The sequence below is a fragment of the Phascolarctos cinereus genome, unplaced genomic scaffold (assembly GCF_003287225.1).
Source record: "Phascolarctos cinereus isolate Bilbo 61053 unplaced genomic scaffold, phaCin_HiC Scaffold_4;HRSCAF=312, whole genome shotgun sequence".
Classification (NCBI taxonomy): Eukaryota; Metazoa; Chordata; class Mammalia; order Diprotodontia; family Phascolarctidae; genus Phascolarctos; species Phascolarctos cinereus.
The window spans coordinates 700635723-700650658 of NW_027555847.1; the positions used below are offsets into that span (position 1 = coordinate 700635723).

At 43.6% G+C, this 14936-nt stretch overlaps 1 protein-coding gene across 9 annotated transcripts in view; it reads right to left on the minus strand.

The window, feature by feature from the left end:
• The window catches only part of HECTD4 (HECT domain E3 ubiquitin protein ligase 4), a 197667-nt gene extending 186798 nt beyond the window's left edge, over positions 1-10869 (minus strand). For 6 of the 9 annotated variants that reach the window (XM_020979896.2, XM_020979895.2, XM_020979891.2 and 3 more), the window contains exon 1: positions 10328-10861. In XM_020979896.2, coding sequence (XP_020835555.1) covers positions 10328-10510 — 183 coding nt within the window. In that variant the 5' untranslated portion in view covers positions 10511-10861. Of the gene's footprint in view, positions 1-10327 lie in introns of all 9 variants that reach the window. The other 3 variants (XM_020979897.2, XM_020979898.2, XM_020979892.2) reach the window with 2 other exon arrangements.
• Between the last annotated feature and the right edge of the window lie 4067 nt (positions 10870-14936).

The window sequence follows — 14936 nt, forward strand, 5'->3', positions numbered from 1 at the left end:
ATTTAAATTCAAAGTACTTTTAAAAATTATAGCCAACACTTCAGAATAAGAACTGGAGATAGGTGAAGCAATTTTAAATTCTTCCAATTCATTCAAGTTGTTAACAGGCACATCAACAGAAACTTATTACTCTCTTAGCAAAAACTAAAGGCCTTTTCTCCTCTACATGGCTCATTTCAGCCTTAACAAACCTACAGTGTTGAGATGCACTTGGTCTAAACTAAAATGCATCTTCTCTCTTTATTATGAGAGCTGTTAATTGTGACTGCAGGACTCTATCTCAACAGCAACCATTTCACTTCATCAAAAATGACCATTTAATATTTCATCTCCATTTGCACTGGTTGTCTGATGTCTGCCCCTTACTCATGGTATTGTTTTTTAAATCCCAGAACCTCAACAGATCTAAATGCCCCAGATACCAGTCTTAGAGTGACTGCTTACAAAGTTCAAATGCTGCCAGGATTAGAACCAGAATCTACATGGTTCCACCTGGGGGTAACTGGAATGCTACTTTTCCTGTGTCCTACTAGCTTACTGTCCTTACCGTCAAGTGTAAGATAATACTGTACCAACTTTCTTAATAATCATTGTGATTATCAGAAAACCATTTTTAAAATGGATGAAAATGATCAATTCTCTTAGAAAGTAAATCTTCTATAGATGACCTCTATGTCCATTATTGTCAGTAATAGAACTGTATACAATGATATAAATCAAGTTAACTTGGAGAACAACAAAATTCAAATCAAAGACAATAGTCAATATTGGTATCATAGCACCAAAGGTAAAGGAAATATCCTCTCTCCTTCTTCTCTCCTAACAATAAGCTGTATGGGGCCTGGGAAGAGAGAGGGGAGAGTGTACTTTGTAGAGAGGTTGTTGGGTGCTCTGTTGGTAAGTGTTTGTGGTACCAAACAGTTATCAATAATTTGTTTAAATAAATAAAATGTATGGATAGATTGATGGACTTTCACATGACAAAGGTTAAATAAATATATATTGAAAATGAGGGGGCAGCTAGGTGATGTAGTGGATAAAGCTCTGGCCTTGGAGTCAGGAGCATCTGAGTTCAAATCTGACCTCAGACCAAACACTTGACACTTACTAGCTGTGTGATCCTGGGCAAGTCACTGAACCCCAATTGCCTAAAAAAATAATAATAAAAATAATAATAATAATAAGGGGTCAGTATCCTCCTTGATCCCCCATTGCAACTTCTAAACCCTCTCCCTGTGCCACTCTCACATTCATAACTTTCCTCAGGTCTCTCCACTCCTACCTCCCCCCCCCATCCTTGATTACTTCAATATTCATTCTGATAACCCTTTGAGAACTTCAGCCCCTCAGTTCACCAACCTCAAATCCCATGATCTCCTCTGTCTGTCTCCACTGTACCTCAGCCACCCACAGGGGTGGTCACATCTTGCCAATCAATCAAGCACTACTTGATTAGACAGAAAAATGGAGGGGCAGCTAGGTGGTGCAGTGGATAGAGCACGGGCCCTGGAGTCAGGAGGGCTAAGTTCAAATCCTGTCTCAGACCACATGTTTGACACTTACTGTGTGATGCTGAGCAAGTCACTTGACCCCAACTACCTCGCTTAAAAAAAAAAAGGAAAGGAAAAAAAGAAAGGTTTTCACAGGCAAAGGAATTAAGAATCAATTATTCAGAAGAATGGCACCTTTTGAAAATGACAATAATACCTATTAAATGTCAGACACTGTGCTAAGTACTAAGAGTACAAAAAACAAAAGTGAAACAGTCTCCTTCCTCATGGAGCCTCCATTTAACAGAGAAGACAAGATGTACACATAACAGGTTTTTACAAAACACATACAAAACAAATACAGGGTAACCTTTAAGGCACTAGCAACTTGGGGGAGCATTCTCTCTCTCATGAAGGAAGAATTCTGAAGGGCCAAAGAAGAGCCAGGACACAGGCACAAAGACAGGAAGTAAACAGACTAGTATGGTTGCACTGCAGGTGAAGGTATTGTGGGGTAGCAGATAAGACTTCAAATCAGAAGACCTGGATCCCATCTCTGATACTTACTAGCTATGTGATCAAGGACAAGTCACTGAACTTCTCTTAAGTCTTGGTTTGCTCATCTGCAAAATGGAGATAATGCCTACCTCAGAATTATTGTGAAGTTCAAAAGAGATAGGGTGTGCAAAGCATTCTGCAGACTCTAAAGTAAAACACTGGATCCCAGAGGATATGAATTGTTTGGGTTTTGTCTTTGGAATGTCTGGGACCTAAATATTGTGGGTGCTTAATAGATGTTTACTGAATTGAATTTAACACACAGTTTTCCTCTAAGCAGGGGCACCACACACACACCCCTTCTTCCCTTGATCCTCTCATCTCCTCGAGGTATTGCCCTATTCTATTCCTCTTTTCATAGATAAAGAAGAAAGATGAGCTTCCATTTTGTCACAAGCAGTCTTTTGCAATCTGGCTTCTACAATCCTTCTCTTCTATAACGCTGTCCTCTCTCAAAAGTCAGATACAAGAGATGTTAAGGAAGGAGAATGAAGAAAACTTGACGATGGCCAAGCTGGAAATGGCGGGTGATGGAGACAACTCCTAGACTGCCATCCTGAGTAGCTTTAAGAATAGGGGTAACTTTAACAGAAACAGGCGAGGTTAGTGGGACAGGTAATGAGTTTGGCTTCGGACCAGCTAAGTCTGAGCTCCCTATGAGACTTCCAGGTAGAGTGCAAGCAGAAAGAGACAAGGCACTGGAAATCAGGAAAGAGACGAGGGCCACACATGTAGATGTGGAAGTTTTCTTCAACTTGGTGGAATTTTCTTAAAAACTTGCTCAATAATCAGTCACATATCACAAATTTAAATTAGCAAATGTTTCCAACACTAGACTCAGCTCCATCACCCATCAAATGACTGTGGCCAAATTTGTGTTCTGGTCCTTGCTTTGCTTGTGTGTAAAATGGGGACAATATTACTTACCTCACAAAGTTGTTGAAAAGAAAACACTTGGTAAACCTTAAAACACTATAGAGCTGAGAGCTATTATTACTTCCTACAAGATACTGTATGTGTTATGTACTGGGAAAGATACAAAGATGAAAAAGACAGGTACCTGACCTCAGAGCCTACACGCTCTTCCCAAAAAGTTAGCCCTTAATAATCACTGGCTGAAAAGAATCAGTTGTTGAATGGAACAAACATTCTGCCCTTAGAATCTAACTGTAGAAAAGACACATATGCCATGTACCTGAAGATGATTGTTTTCTCTGATCTATCCTGCATACCACAGCTACCAAAGTGATATTCCTGAACCTCCGGTCTGACTACCTCATTCTCCTGCTCAAAAAAGCTTCAGTGGCTCCCTACTGCCCCTAGGGTCCAAAACAAACTCTTCTCTTTGATATTTAAAGTTCTTTACCAACTAGCTCCAGTATCTTCCCAGGCTTATTACACATTATCCTCTTCATGAACTCTCAGTTCAAATTGGCCTCTTTGCAAATTCTCACACACAACATTCCATCTCCTTTTGGGTGTCCTTGCAGAGGTTATCTCCCATGACTACAATGCACTCATTTCTCATCTCCACCTCTTAAAATAACTCACTCCATTCAGACCTCACCTCGACTGCCACCCACCACTTGAGGTGTTTCCTAATCTCCCACAAATTATTTTTGTTCTTTATATATACGTGTTGTTTCTCCTGATAGACTGCAGGGTCCATTTCATTTTTGTCTCTGTATTGCCCATGTTATTTACTTCCAATCCTACAGCCAAGAAGGTGCCTACTAAGTACTTACAGAACTTCCTTCTTTCTAGACTAAGCCAGTAGTTACTTCAGACATGTATAGTACAAGTATAAAAAAAGGAAAGAAGTATCAAGTAATAATGTAGACAGCTCTTCTATTATTTGCCAGTGTTTTGAAGAGAGTGTGTCAACCACAGATTCTTCTTTGATATCCATAATTCTTCTCTGAAGAATAAGCTCAATGCACATTGCCACAAACTGAAAGAAGATCCATTACTTATACAAAGAAGCTGACTGATCCTATTCTAGGGATGTCACACTACAACTTTGCTATTGCATTAACAGTTATTTACACTTACAGAACATTACAACATAAGGGCATAAGGAAGTGTGAGCACTATACACCTTGTTATCATCCATTCTCCTACTGCATACTGTGTTATGACCTAGTAAAGCAGCCAACTGCCAGTTGGACAGAGCACACGAAGGATTCCAAATATGTCACAGGAAGAGCAGTTCATAGATTCCAGACCTACCATAAAATAGCTCTCTATACCAGTTATTCTAAAAACATGCTTGGCTGAGATAGGAAGAGGCCAGGAACCACACAGTTAAAATGCTTTTCAACCATATACTAAAAAAAGAAAGAAAGAAAAAAGAAAATGCAAAACCTGGAAACGGTCGATTTAAAAAAAATTGGAAATTTCTAAGGTCATCATTGTGCTTCAGTTTTCCAAAGTAAAATCAAATAAATATCAATCCCAACACTGAAATATTTGAAGAAAGCTTCCCCTCCAAATGCAATTACCTTTAAAATAAGCAGCTTCTAGAACCTGCTCAAATTTAACAAAATTTTCTTTTTTCCTAAAGCTAGTATTGCTCATTTTATGTGCATATTTAAGATAGGAGATATTACCAAGATTTTACCTTGGAGCATCTACATTTCAACTTCAGTGCATGAGGGCACAATCCAGGAGCCAAACATGTTCTTCTCACTGTGCCCTCCCCACAGCTCTGGCTTCCGCCTCTGGCACAATCCCCATGCCATCACAGAGCAACAAGCCATGGCTCTCTCCTAGCTCTTTCTGGAATTGCTCCTGTAATTAATGTATTACTGACCACAAGAAAAAAAAGGGGCATGGGCCCCTTGGAAAAAGTGTTCTCTCTATAGTCTGTCTACAGACAACAGGACAGTGTGCTTCTTCTACAGCCATACAAAGGCTTTGCTCCTGTGCATTTTCAGGTTCCAAATTGGTCCCATTTGGATCTTCTAGATAAAAAGCACGTGATGTCTTCAAACAAAGAATTCTATAAGTTACACATTTTGGATCTTAGATTTTCAATAACCTAAGGACAGCTACCATTATCTTGTTCCCCCAAAACTCTCAAAATACATACAGTAACATTCATTAAATATGGAGAGGGAGAAACGAGGAGATGTGTAACAAAATTAAACAGGAATATGGTGAAAACTCCCGAACAACTGGCAACAACTGGCTTCAGCATAAATTGTGCTAAGATACTGTGTAAAGTTGTTTGTATAGCCTTTCTTCATTATGAAACAATTTCATACATAACTTTACCTTTAAATAAAGTAAGTAACCAAATAACCTGCATCAAGAAGCCCATAAGCACTCCTGTATGATGGGCAGGGTCATGGGAAGGTCAGGTGAAAGAAGGAATGGAAGGGCCCTTCTAGGTGTTACCAACAATGCGGGGGTTAAAAATAGAAATGACAGATCTTTCATAATTATCTTCATACATGTGCCACTCCTAATTCATAAGATACTTTACAGTCTACTAGGTAACACTGGCCAACAGGGTGTATTTCTTTACAATCAATATAAAGCCAAGAACACTGATATGAATCAAGACTGCTATTCAGCAAGAGCTCCTGCCATGCAACTGGAGGAAAGCTGAGATGGTGACAATCCTTAGCACCTCTCTCCAACTCTCTCTATTGTCTTGCTTGGCCAGCCATATTGCAAGGGAGATAACATGAGTGAGATCAGGACAAATCCATCCCTTCTCAAAAACAACTCCGCTTCCATGCCCAGCTGTTAATGCCTATGTCTCCTCTTTACCTACAGAAAAGGACACACCGATACGAATGAAGTCATTTCTGAGGCCACAGATGTGGTCTACTTTCTAAGAAGCGCTGTGCATTTAGTTCATATAAGGCTGCTGCTCACAACCACCTCATGAACCTGGGAGAAAAGAGATGCTAACATTTTGAGTTTACAAATAGGTAAATAAGAATTAAAAAGGTAGTGATTTATTTACACAAGGTTACACTGGCATTCTGGTTCAATTTTCTCTAATCCTTTTTCTAACCTTAAAGGTGTTTCAACAGGGAAATACCTTCCTATGAGCTTAATTTGGCATTGTAAAAGAGATCCAAGTGCTGCCAAAAATGAACACAAATAACATATATACCATAGAGTAAAACCTCCTAGAAGACTAAACCCAAACAAAGAATAGGTTGGTTTATACTGCTGAACAGGTCAACACAATGTTAATTCTTTTCCTTTTTCTTTCTTTCCTTTTTTTTGGGGGGGGAGGAGGAGGCAGTCAGGGTTAAGTGACTTGCCCAAGGTCACACAGCAAGTAAGTGTCTAAGTCAGGATTTGAACTCAGGTCCCCCTGACTCCAGGGCCCATCTACAGCACCACCTCCCAGCTCCAACATAATCTTATTTCAAAGGGCTTCCCTCTTTAAGTGCTTGTTTCCATTAAACAGAGCCCCAGTAACCCTGTTCTATATGGCTTTGAATCTTACAGGGCACTTTGTTTTGCAACCCTCTAAAGCATTTATTAAGTAATGTAAGTTAGCATTATCCATGTTTGCTTCTTAAGTCCAAGACAGTAAGGGCCCTAAGGGCACAGACTGTTTCTCTCCTAACTTTGTATCTCTCCCAGCATACCTCTGAACACAAGAAATAGGGATTTAATAAACATTTGATAAAGTGGAATACCGATGGGTACTTATAGGCATAGGAACCCTCCCCTTTTACCCTCCACCCAGGTTAAGGTCTACAGTTATTCATCTCCTATGGTTTTTTTTTTTAAATAGAAACAATGAATAATGAGAAGCATGGGTTTAAATGCTTTTTAAAAATCAATCTAAACTATAAAGTCGAAGCTCTGCCCTTAATCATATGACTCCAGTCAAATCACTTAACCTTTGTCAACAATTATGTTTCTAAATAAACAGTAAATAAGATGATACACAAAAATCTTTTTTAAAATTCTTTTGACTAAGATCATCGGATTATAAGTTTACCCACCGAAGAGTTCTCAATGATCAAATAATTCAACCTCTTCATCTTACAAATAAGAAAACTGAGGCCAAAGAGACAGTAAATGACTTGTCCAAGACTATACAGATAGAGAAGAAGTGAGCCTGAAATTGAAAGTTGGTCCTCTGACTCCAAATTCAGGGTCTTTTGCTACCCTACACTGCATAGACATATCTTGGACATAAGAAAAATGATCATTTTTATTTCATTCAATTCTAATTTACCTTAAAACATAGAAAAACACTTCCCCCTTCAGGCATTCTTTTTCTGAGAATAGCTTGTCTCTTCTCAATATTTAAATATATGTATTATTTTAGAAGGCTAGAAAATGTCTCAGGATAAAATTTCCATTTAACACAACTCCAGACAAAAACTATTCTTCTACTTGGAATTTATTGGAAAGAAACGTTTTCCGTTTATACAAATAGTGACCTTGTTTAATATGACCAACTCATTTAATGTAACGTTTTTTCAAATGTCACTGTAGATTTATTTGTCTAAATGTCTTCAATTTGACATTTATCAAATGGTAAGGCAGAGAGGAGAGAAGCCTCAGCTTCAGGAAACCCATGTTCCAGGCCTGATTCTGCCACTTACTACCTGTGTGACCTTGGACAAATTCTTTAACCTTTCTGGTCTCAGTTTCCTTTTCTGGAAAAAGAAAGCCACAATGCTTTCATTCCCACAGAGCCACAAAGGTTCTTGCCTCATTAATTCAGCATTCAGGAGAAATACCCTATCCAAATTCTCATTCTCCTGTTTCGTTTTGTTTTATTTTATTAAGGTCAACTAGTCTCTACAGACCCAAGATTATCACTCATCCACATCCCATCAGAGCCACAGTAAACAAACCAAAGGCATCTCACTATCACAGCAAAACACCTTAAGTTCCCATGCAGAACTTTGTCTTTAGAGAATAAACCAAAATGAGATGTTATGAAACAGGATCTGTTCCAGGTTAGGAACTGTCTACCAATTATTATACTTACTTTTTTTTTAAGGGCATAAACTGTAAAATGTGAAATTGAAGAGCTTACAAAAGGAATGCTGAGGAAACCAATTTCAGAAAAAAACATCCTGTCTCTGGTTCTGAAATGTTCTCATATCTATGTCTGAGATGAGATTAGGTCACTACAGTTTTCAAAATCATCCAGTCATGGTTTTAAATCCATTTCTAAATGTTCCTTGTGCTGAAAGCCAATGTATTCAAACCATAAAACACAAAGGATTCCTTGCTTTCTTTTTACAGCTAGAAGACAAGACATCCCTTCCTTGCTCTACCTGTGTTCCTACTAGTGAGAATAAAAATTTCATGATAACTGACCAATGCTACCTACAAGCCAAAATGTCACCTCTCAAGTGAAAGGGAAAAACTAGGAGTGCAGTGCCAGCAAGAGGGACCTGATGTGCTGGTAACAAAAGTATTTCTATCTCTGTACTGGGAATAGGAATCATGGGTTGACTTTTTTTTTTAAAGACTGCTGACAGAAAGAAGTAGGAGGAAAGTTCATATAAATCATATTCCAGTTTCTGTTGACAAAATAATAGTAATATTGTCAAGACTGCAAGGGCTAAAGCACCTGCCGTAGTTCCAATAACACCCCAGTTTACAACCCTGGGCTCCTAAAAAGGTTCTGTATCCTAAAGTGCCTGTGACCTAACACCACACACAGATGTAGTAATGCTAAACCAGTCTCAGTTTCTCTCTGTCTCTCTTCACACCAGCCAGCTCCCATTACAAAGACCTCATGTCATTTTCAAAACCCATCATCAAGAAAGGAGAGGTTGCTCAATTTCACCCCCTGGCAGAAGCACAGAGGAGGCAAGTGGCAAGATAATCGAAATTTTATGGAAATTAGTGTGTCAGAATCTGGAGTCACCCTCCTCCTCCTTCAACTTATAAAAAACCTGGGGCTGGGGCAGGGGAGGTATATGGCCTTCAAAGTACCTGGTACAGAGCTAAAGGTGAAAAAAAAATACCCCACACAGGAATGAGGTTAGAACTGGGGAGGGGAGTGTTAGAGTCAGAAATAGGGATGGAAGAATGAGGATAAGGACTTGAAGATAGGGGTAGGGAGAGTCCAGTATGGGGAAGGGGGGAAGTAGCAATACATATTAGGGAAGTAATGAAATGAAGGGGAGAAAGAACAGGGAGGAAGGACAGAAATAGGGGTTAAGGAATAGGGATAAGGATGACAGAAAGGGATGAGGGGAGTAGAGATAAAGGTGAGGGAGTATAGGGATAGAGAAGAGTAGGGATAGAGATGGGGAAATAGAGATGGAAGAGAGTAGGGATAAAGGTGAGGGAACGGATGGAGAAGAGTAAAAATAAAGGTGGGGGCAGGAGGAAGAGAAGGCGGTAGTGATGGAAAGAGTAAGGATAAAAGACAGAGGAACAGGTATAAAGGTGGGAGGAACAGGGATAAAGGTGAAGAGGAGTAGGAATGGGGGTAGGGATGAAGATGAGTAGAGATGAAGGTGTAGGGGGAGAGTAGAGATGGAGGGAGTAGGGATAAAGGTGGGGGGAGCAGAGATGGGGGGCAAGGATGGAGGGAGTAGGGATAAAGGTGGAGGGCAGCAGGGATAAAGGTGTGGGAGCAAAAATGGTGGAGTTGGGATGGAGGAAGTAGGCATAATGGGGATGAGCAGAGATGAGAGTAGGGATGGAGAGAATGGGGATAAAGGTGCGGGGAAATAAGGATGGAGGAAATAGGGATAAAGAGGGAAGCAGGGATGGGGGCAAGGATAGAGTAGAGATAAAAGTGGGGGGAATAGGGATGGAGGAGGTAGGGATAAAGGGGACAGCAGGGATGGGAGTAGGGATGGAGAGAATGGGGATAAAGGTGGTGGGAAATAAAGATGGAGGAAGTAGGGATAAAGAGGGAAGCAGGGATGGGGGCACAGATGGAGTAGGGATAAAAGTGGGGGGAATAGGGATGGAGGAAGTAGGGATAAAGAAGGAGGAGGAGAGATGGAGGAAGTAGGGATAAAGGGGGGAGCAGGGATGAAGGGAGTAGGAATAAGGTGGGGAGCAGAGACGGAAGAAGCACGGATAAAGGGGGGAGCGGCCACGGAGGAAGCACGGATCAAGGGGAGGAGGGTCGCGGCTGGGCTGACACCTCCAGGGACGAGCAAGAACAATGATGCTCTAGCGCAGGCCCCGCCCCCCCGCTCCAGCCCCACTGCACAGGGGATGAGTAACCTCCCGGCCGCAGCCCCGGCAGTCACGACCCCCGCGCCCCTCCCCCACGCCGCGGGGCCGGACCGGCCGGGCGGGGCCGCGCTCACCTCCAGGTCCGTGTCGGCCGTCTCGGCCGCGCCGAGGATCTCGCTGGGCAGCTCGGCCAGGTCGGTGACCCGGATGAGGCCGTCGTGCAGGAAGATGGTCTCCTCCTTCACCGAGAGCCACTGCGCCGAGTCTGCGGCCGCAGCCGCAGCCGCCGCCGCCGCCGCCGCCGCCGAAGAGCCCATGGCCGAGCGGCGCGAGCGGGGCTGGGGGAGCCGCGAGCCGAAGCCGGAGCCGGAGCCGGAGCCGGAGCCGGAGCCGCCTGACGACGAGCCGGAGCCGGAGCCGCTAGCGCTCCATGGCCGCCCCCGGCCCCGGGGATCCGCGCTCGCGCCCACGCCGCCGCCGCCGCCCTAAGCAGCCCGAGGAGCCGCTGCCGCCGCCGCCATGTCTCCACCCCCGACCTGGAGGCCCCGCCGCCGCCGCCGCCGCCGCCGCCGCTCCCGCGCCTGCTCCCGCCGCTGCCGCCGCCCTGAGGAGCCCGATCCGCCTCCGCCGCTCCTCAGCCAACTGTCAGTGAGACGCCATGTTGGGGGCGGAGGCTCCCGGCATGCCCCGCGGAGCGGACAATACAGGCCCCGCCCCCGGCCGCCGCCTGGCCCCGCCCCTGCCCGGGAGTTCGGGACGGACGCCCTTCCTCCCCCCTCCCCGGCTCGGCCCTCTCCGCGCTGCTCTGCCCCCTCTCGCCCCGCCCGGCTCCACCCTGGGCTGCGGCACCCTCTCCCTCCGCTCCTCCCCCCGCACCTCGACAGCCTCCCTGAAGGTCTGCTCCCGGCCTCCTGGAGGTGGCCCTTGATGTGACCTGCCTAGCACTCTCCGCTCCGACCATTGGTCAGCCGTCAGTCAAGCCGCATCTCCGCCCCTCCCACGCCCTTTTATTGACAGGGAGCAATAATGCTTTTCAGTCCCCAGAACCTTGCTTCAAGCCTCTGTGGTGGGCCAGGCACCGTGCTTGGTCATTCAGCCATCATCATTTATTAACCACCAACTGTGTGCCGGGCCCTGTGCTAAGCCCTGGGGATCCAGAGGCGAGATGGCAAATCAAAACAGTCAAGGCAGCAAGCACGTATTAAGAGCCTACTATGTGTCCAGTCCTGTGCAGGAGGTAGCCCCTGCTCCCAAGTCTGGGAATGCAAAGATAAAAAATGAAAGAGCCCCTGCCCCTAATGGAGCTTAGGTTCTGCCGGGGGAGGAAGGGAGGCGGACCAGAACGCGCCATGATGTAACCCTCAGAATCATCGATGGGAGGGGTCCCAGAGGCCGTCAAGGCCAGCCTTCCTCATTTTACAGATGAGGAAACTGAGGCGCCGAAAGGTCGGAATTTAACCTCTCAGTGTCCAAGGCAACTCTTTAAGACCATAAATTGCCACGGATATTGGTAAAGGGAATTTTCTCATCCCAAAGTTCCCCATACCGATAAAATGGCAGGTTCATCCCCCTTGGGTGTGGGGCACTGGAAATGCAAAGACAATTAATTTTGGGGGGAAAATTGTTCCTGCCTTCAAGGAATTTATAATCCACTGGGGGAACACACTGCCAATTACATTTTATTTAGTCCGACAAGCGTTTATTAATCTGCCCATTTTGTGTCCAGAACCGTGCTAGGAGCTAAAGATATAAAGAAGAAGGGAAAAAAAGGGCCCTTCATCGGGGAATTGACATTCCACAGGGTGGAAACAACTTGTACTCCTGAGTTACATTTCTATGGCACTCTAAAGCATTATCTCATTTGAGCCTCACAACCTAGTGAGGCGGGTGCTATTATTATCCCTCTCACCTCTGAACAAGACAGTCTGACAGCACGGGTTGAATCACAGAATCTGAGTGGGGAGGGGCCTCAAGGACCATCTGGCCCACCCCTTCTCTGAACGACATGCTGCTCTGCAACGTCCCGGCCTTTGCTTGGAAACCCGCTTCGATGGGGAGCTCATTACGGGTGGAGGAAACCCACGTTCCCCTGGGGCAGCTGGGGATTGTCTGGAAGCCCTTTGGAATCTTGCTTCTCTCTGCTCCTTCCCTCCCTAAGGTCTCTTCCAATACAGTGCTTTGGTTTGTTAGCTCTAGGAAGCCACAGATTCGGCCTCCATGGTTAGCAAATCTAAGTGCAAAAGAATTTCTTGTCAAGTACACACACACACACACACACACACACACACACACACACACACACACGAAGACCCGAGTTAAAATCTGGCTTCAAGAGTTCACTATCTGTATGACCCTGGGCAACTCAACCTTTATCTGCCTCTATTTCCTCATCTGTAAAAGGGGGATAATAATAGCAGAGAAATCCCTGAGAAAATAATTTCTGAGAAACCTCCCAGGATTTCTACGAGAACAAATCGAGATTAAAGTGCTTTGCAAATCTTAAAGTGCTGTATGAATGCCCATTGATATGATCATATTTCTATTCTGCATCAGAACTAGAATGGAATTTACAAGAAGGCAAATTTTAGGTCAGTGTAAGAAAGGAAGACATCACATGGTTAAAAGGCCAGGAAGAATGCTTCAAGCGAATTGGGTTGCTCAATTTGAGGGAGTATTCAGGCTAGACTCTCAAAGAATATGATGTGGAGGACTTATGGTCTGCACCAGTAAAAACTCAAAGTCCCCAATGGCTAAAATTTATATAGTACTTTAAGATCTGCAAAGCACTGTTGCTTCCATATAGTATCTCCTTTGGTCCCCACAACAACCTTGTGAGGTCGGTGGTGTTATTATCCCTCTTTCACAGATGAGGAAATAGAGGCTCAGAGAGGTTTAGTGATTTGTCCAAGGTCATACAGATAGTAAGTGTCTGATGTAGGATTTGAACCCCTCTCCCAGCAAGCTTTCTACTGCAATACTTAGGAAAGCATAAGGAAGAAGTTTTCACCCTTTGGAGCTGTCCAGCAGAGGAAGGGGTTGGGGGTCTTAGAAGTTCCAAAAGCACTTTCTTTCCTATTTTTTTTTGTTTGTTTTGGTGAGGGCAGTTGGGGTTAAGTGACTTGCCCAGGGTCACACAGCTAGTAAGTGTTATGTGTCTGAGGCTGGATTTGAACTCAGATCCTCCTGACTCCAAGGCTGGTGCTCTATCCACTGTGCCACCTAGCCGGCCCAACGGCCTGTGAGACAGGTAGTGTAAGAATTATTCTCTCTACTAAATAAATGAAGACAATAAAAGCTGTCTTTCTGCTACCCTCTTTCTCTAGCATTCTTTCCATCACACCACATTCCTACTGTTAACTGTGTCTATGTTTCAGCCCCCTACTAGCCTGGAAGCACCATGAGGAAGGGGCCATGTTTTATTCTAAGTTTTGTATCTTCTCCCAGCACTTGGCACAGTGATCTGCACACACTAGGAATATAATAAGCATCTGATGAAGTGAAGTGAAGTGACCAATGTTGATATTACCCTTCTCTCAATGTCCGAATGCATCTGTGATGTCATCTTTTGAGGGCATTCCCTCCAGCATTGCACATAGCAACACATCTATTCCTTTTTGTTTGTATGATTCTTGTTTATAGCCAGTTGATCAATCAGTCAGTCAATACATTGATTAAATACCTATTATGTACCAGGCACTGTGCTAAACCTTCATTTTTAATTAAAATTTTATTCTTAAACTAACAGAAATCTGTTTTCTCTCCCATCCCATTGGGAAAAAGAAAGAAAAGGAAAACAAGTTCCTTGTAACAAAAATGCATAGTCAAGGAAAACAGATTCCCTCATTGTCCATGTCCAAAAACTGTATGACTCATTCCACACCCTGAGTCCATCAGTTCTTTGTCAGGAGGTGGACAGCCTGCTTCATCATCAGTCCCGTTGAATCAATGATGGTCATTGCATTGTTCAGAGTTCTTACAGCTTTCGGAGTTGTTTACCTTTACAATATTGTCACTGCAAAAAATTCTCCTCTTGGTTCTGCTCATTTCATTCTTCATTTGTTTATACAAATCTTCAAATTGGTTCTTTTTTTTAAAAATGTCAATGTTATAGTATAAATTCTGACTCTGCATCCCTTCCTGCCAATCTTTTCCATGTCTCTTCACATTCTTCCATAAACCCTCAATAGAGAATCTAGCCAAATGTTCCAGATGCTGTTCTTGGAGATTTTTTTAAAAAACATTCCCCATGTGCCCCAGTCAGGCTATCTGTCTGTTGTCCCTACTTCTGGATACATAATTGACCCACTTCATTTTTCTGATTATATGTTTTCCTGGATGATATCACAGAGACTCTCCAAGCTAATAAGAACCGCAGAGGCCATCCTGTCCATCCTGGACCTGAACAAGTTTCCTCTCTAAAACACTGCTTGTATCCATTGCTTATAACCTCCAGTTAGGGGAAGGAAACCTTCAAACTCCTGAGGCAGCCCATTCTATTTTGAGGTGACTCTAATTGGTAGGGAGTTTTTCCTGACATCAAACAAAATTTGCCTCTCTATGCCATTCCTTGGGGGCAAGTCATCTTATATAATATGCAGCTCTCTACCGTTTCTCTTTTGTCTTTGTAGACCAAACATGTAGCCTAGTACCTGATCCACCACACATTTCTCCATTGCTTTCTGTGTTACGTAGGCAGACTGTTACCCCATCTCCAATCAACAAAGTAGCATGATGGATAGAGTG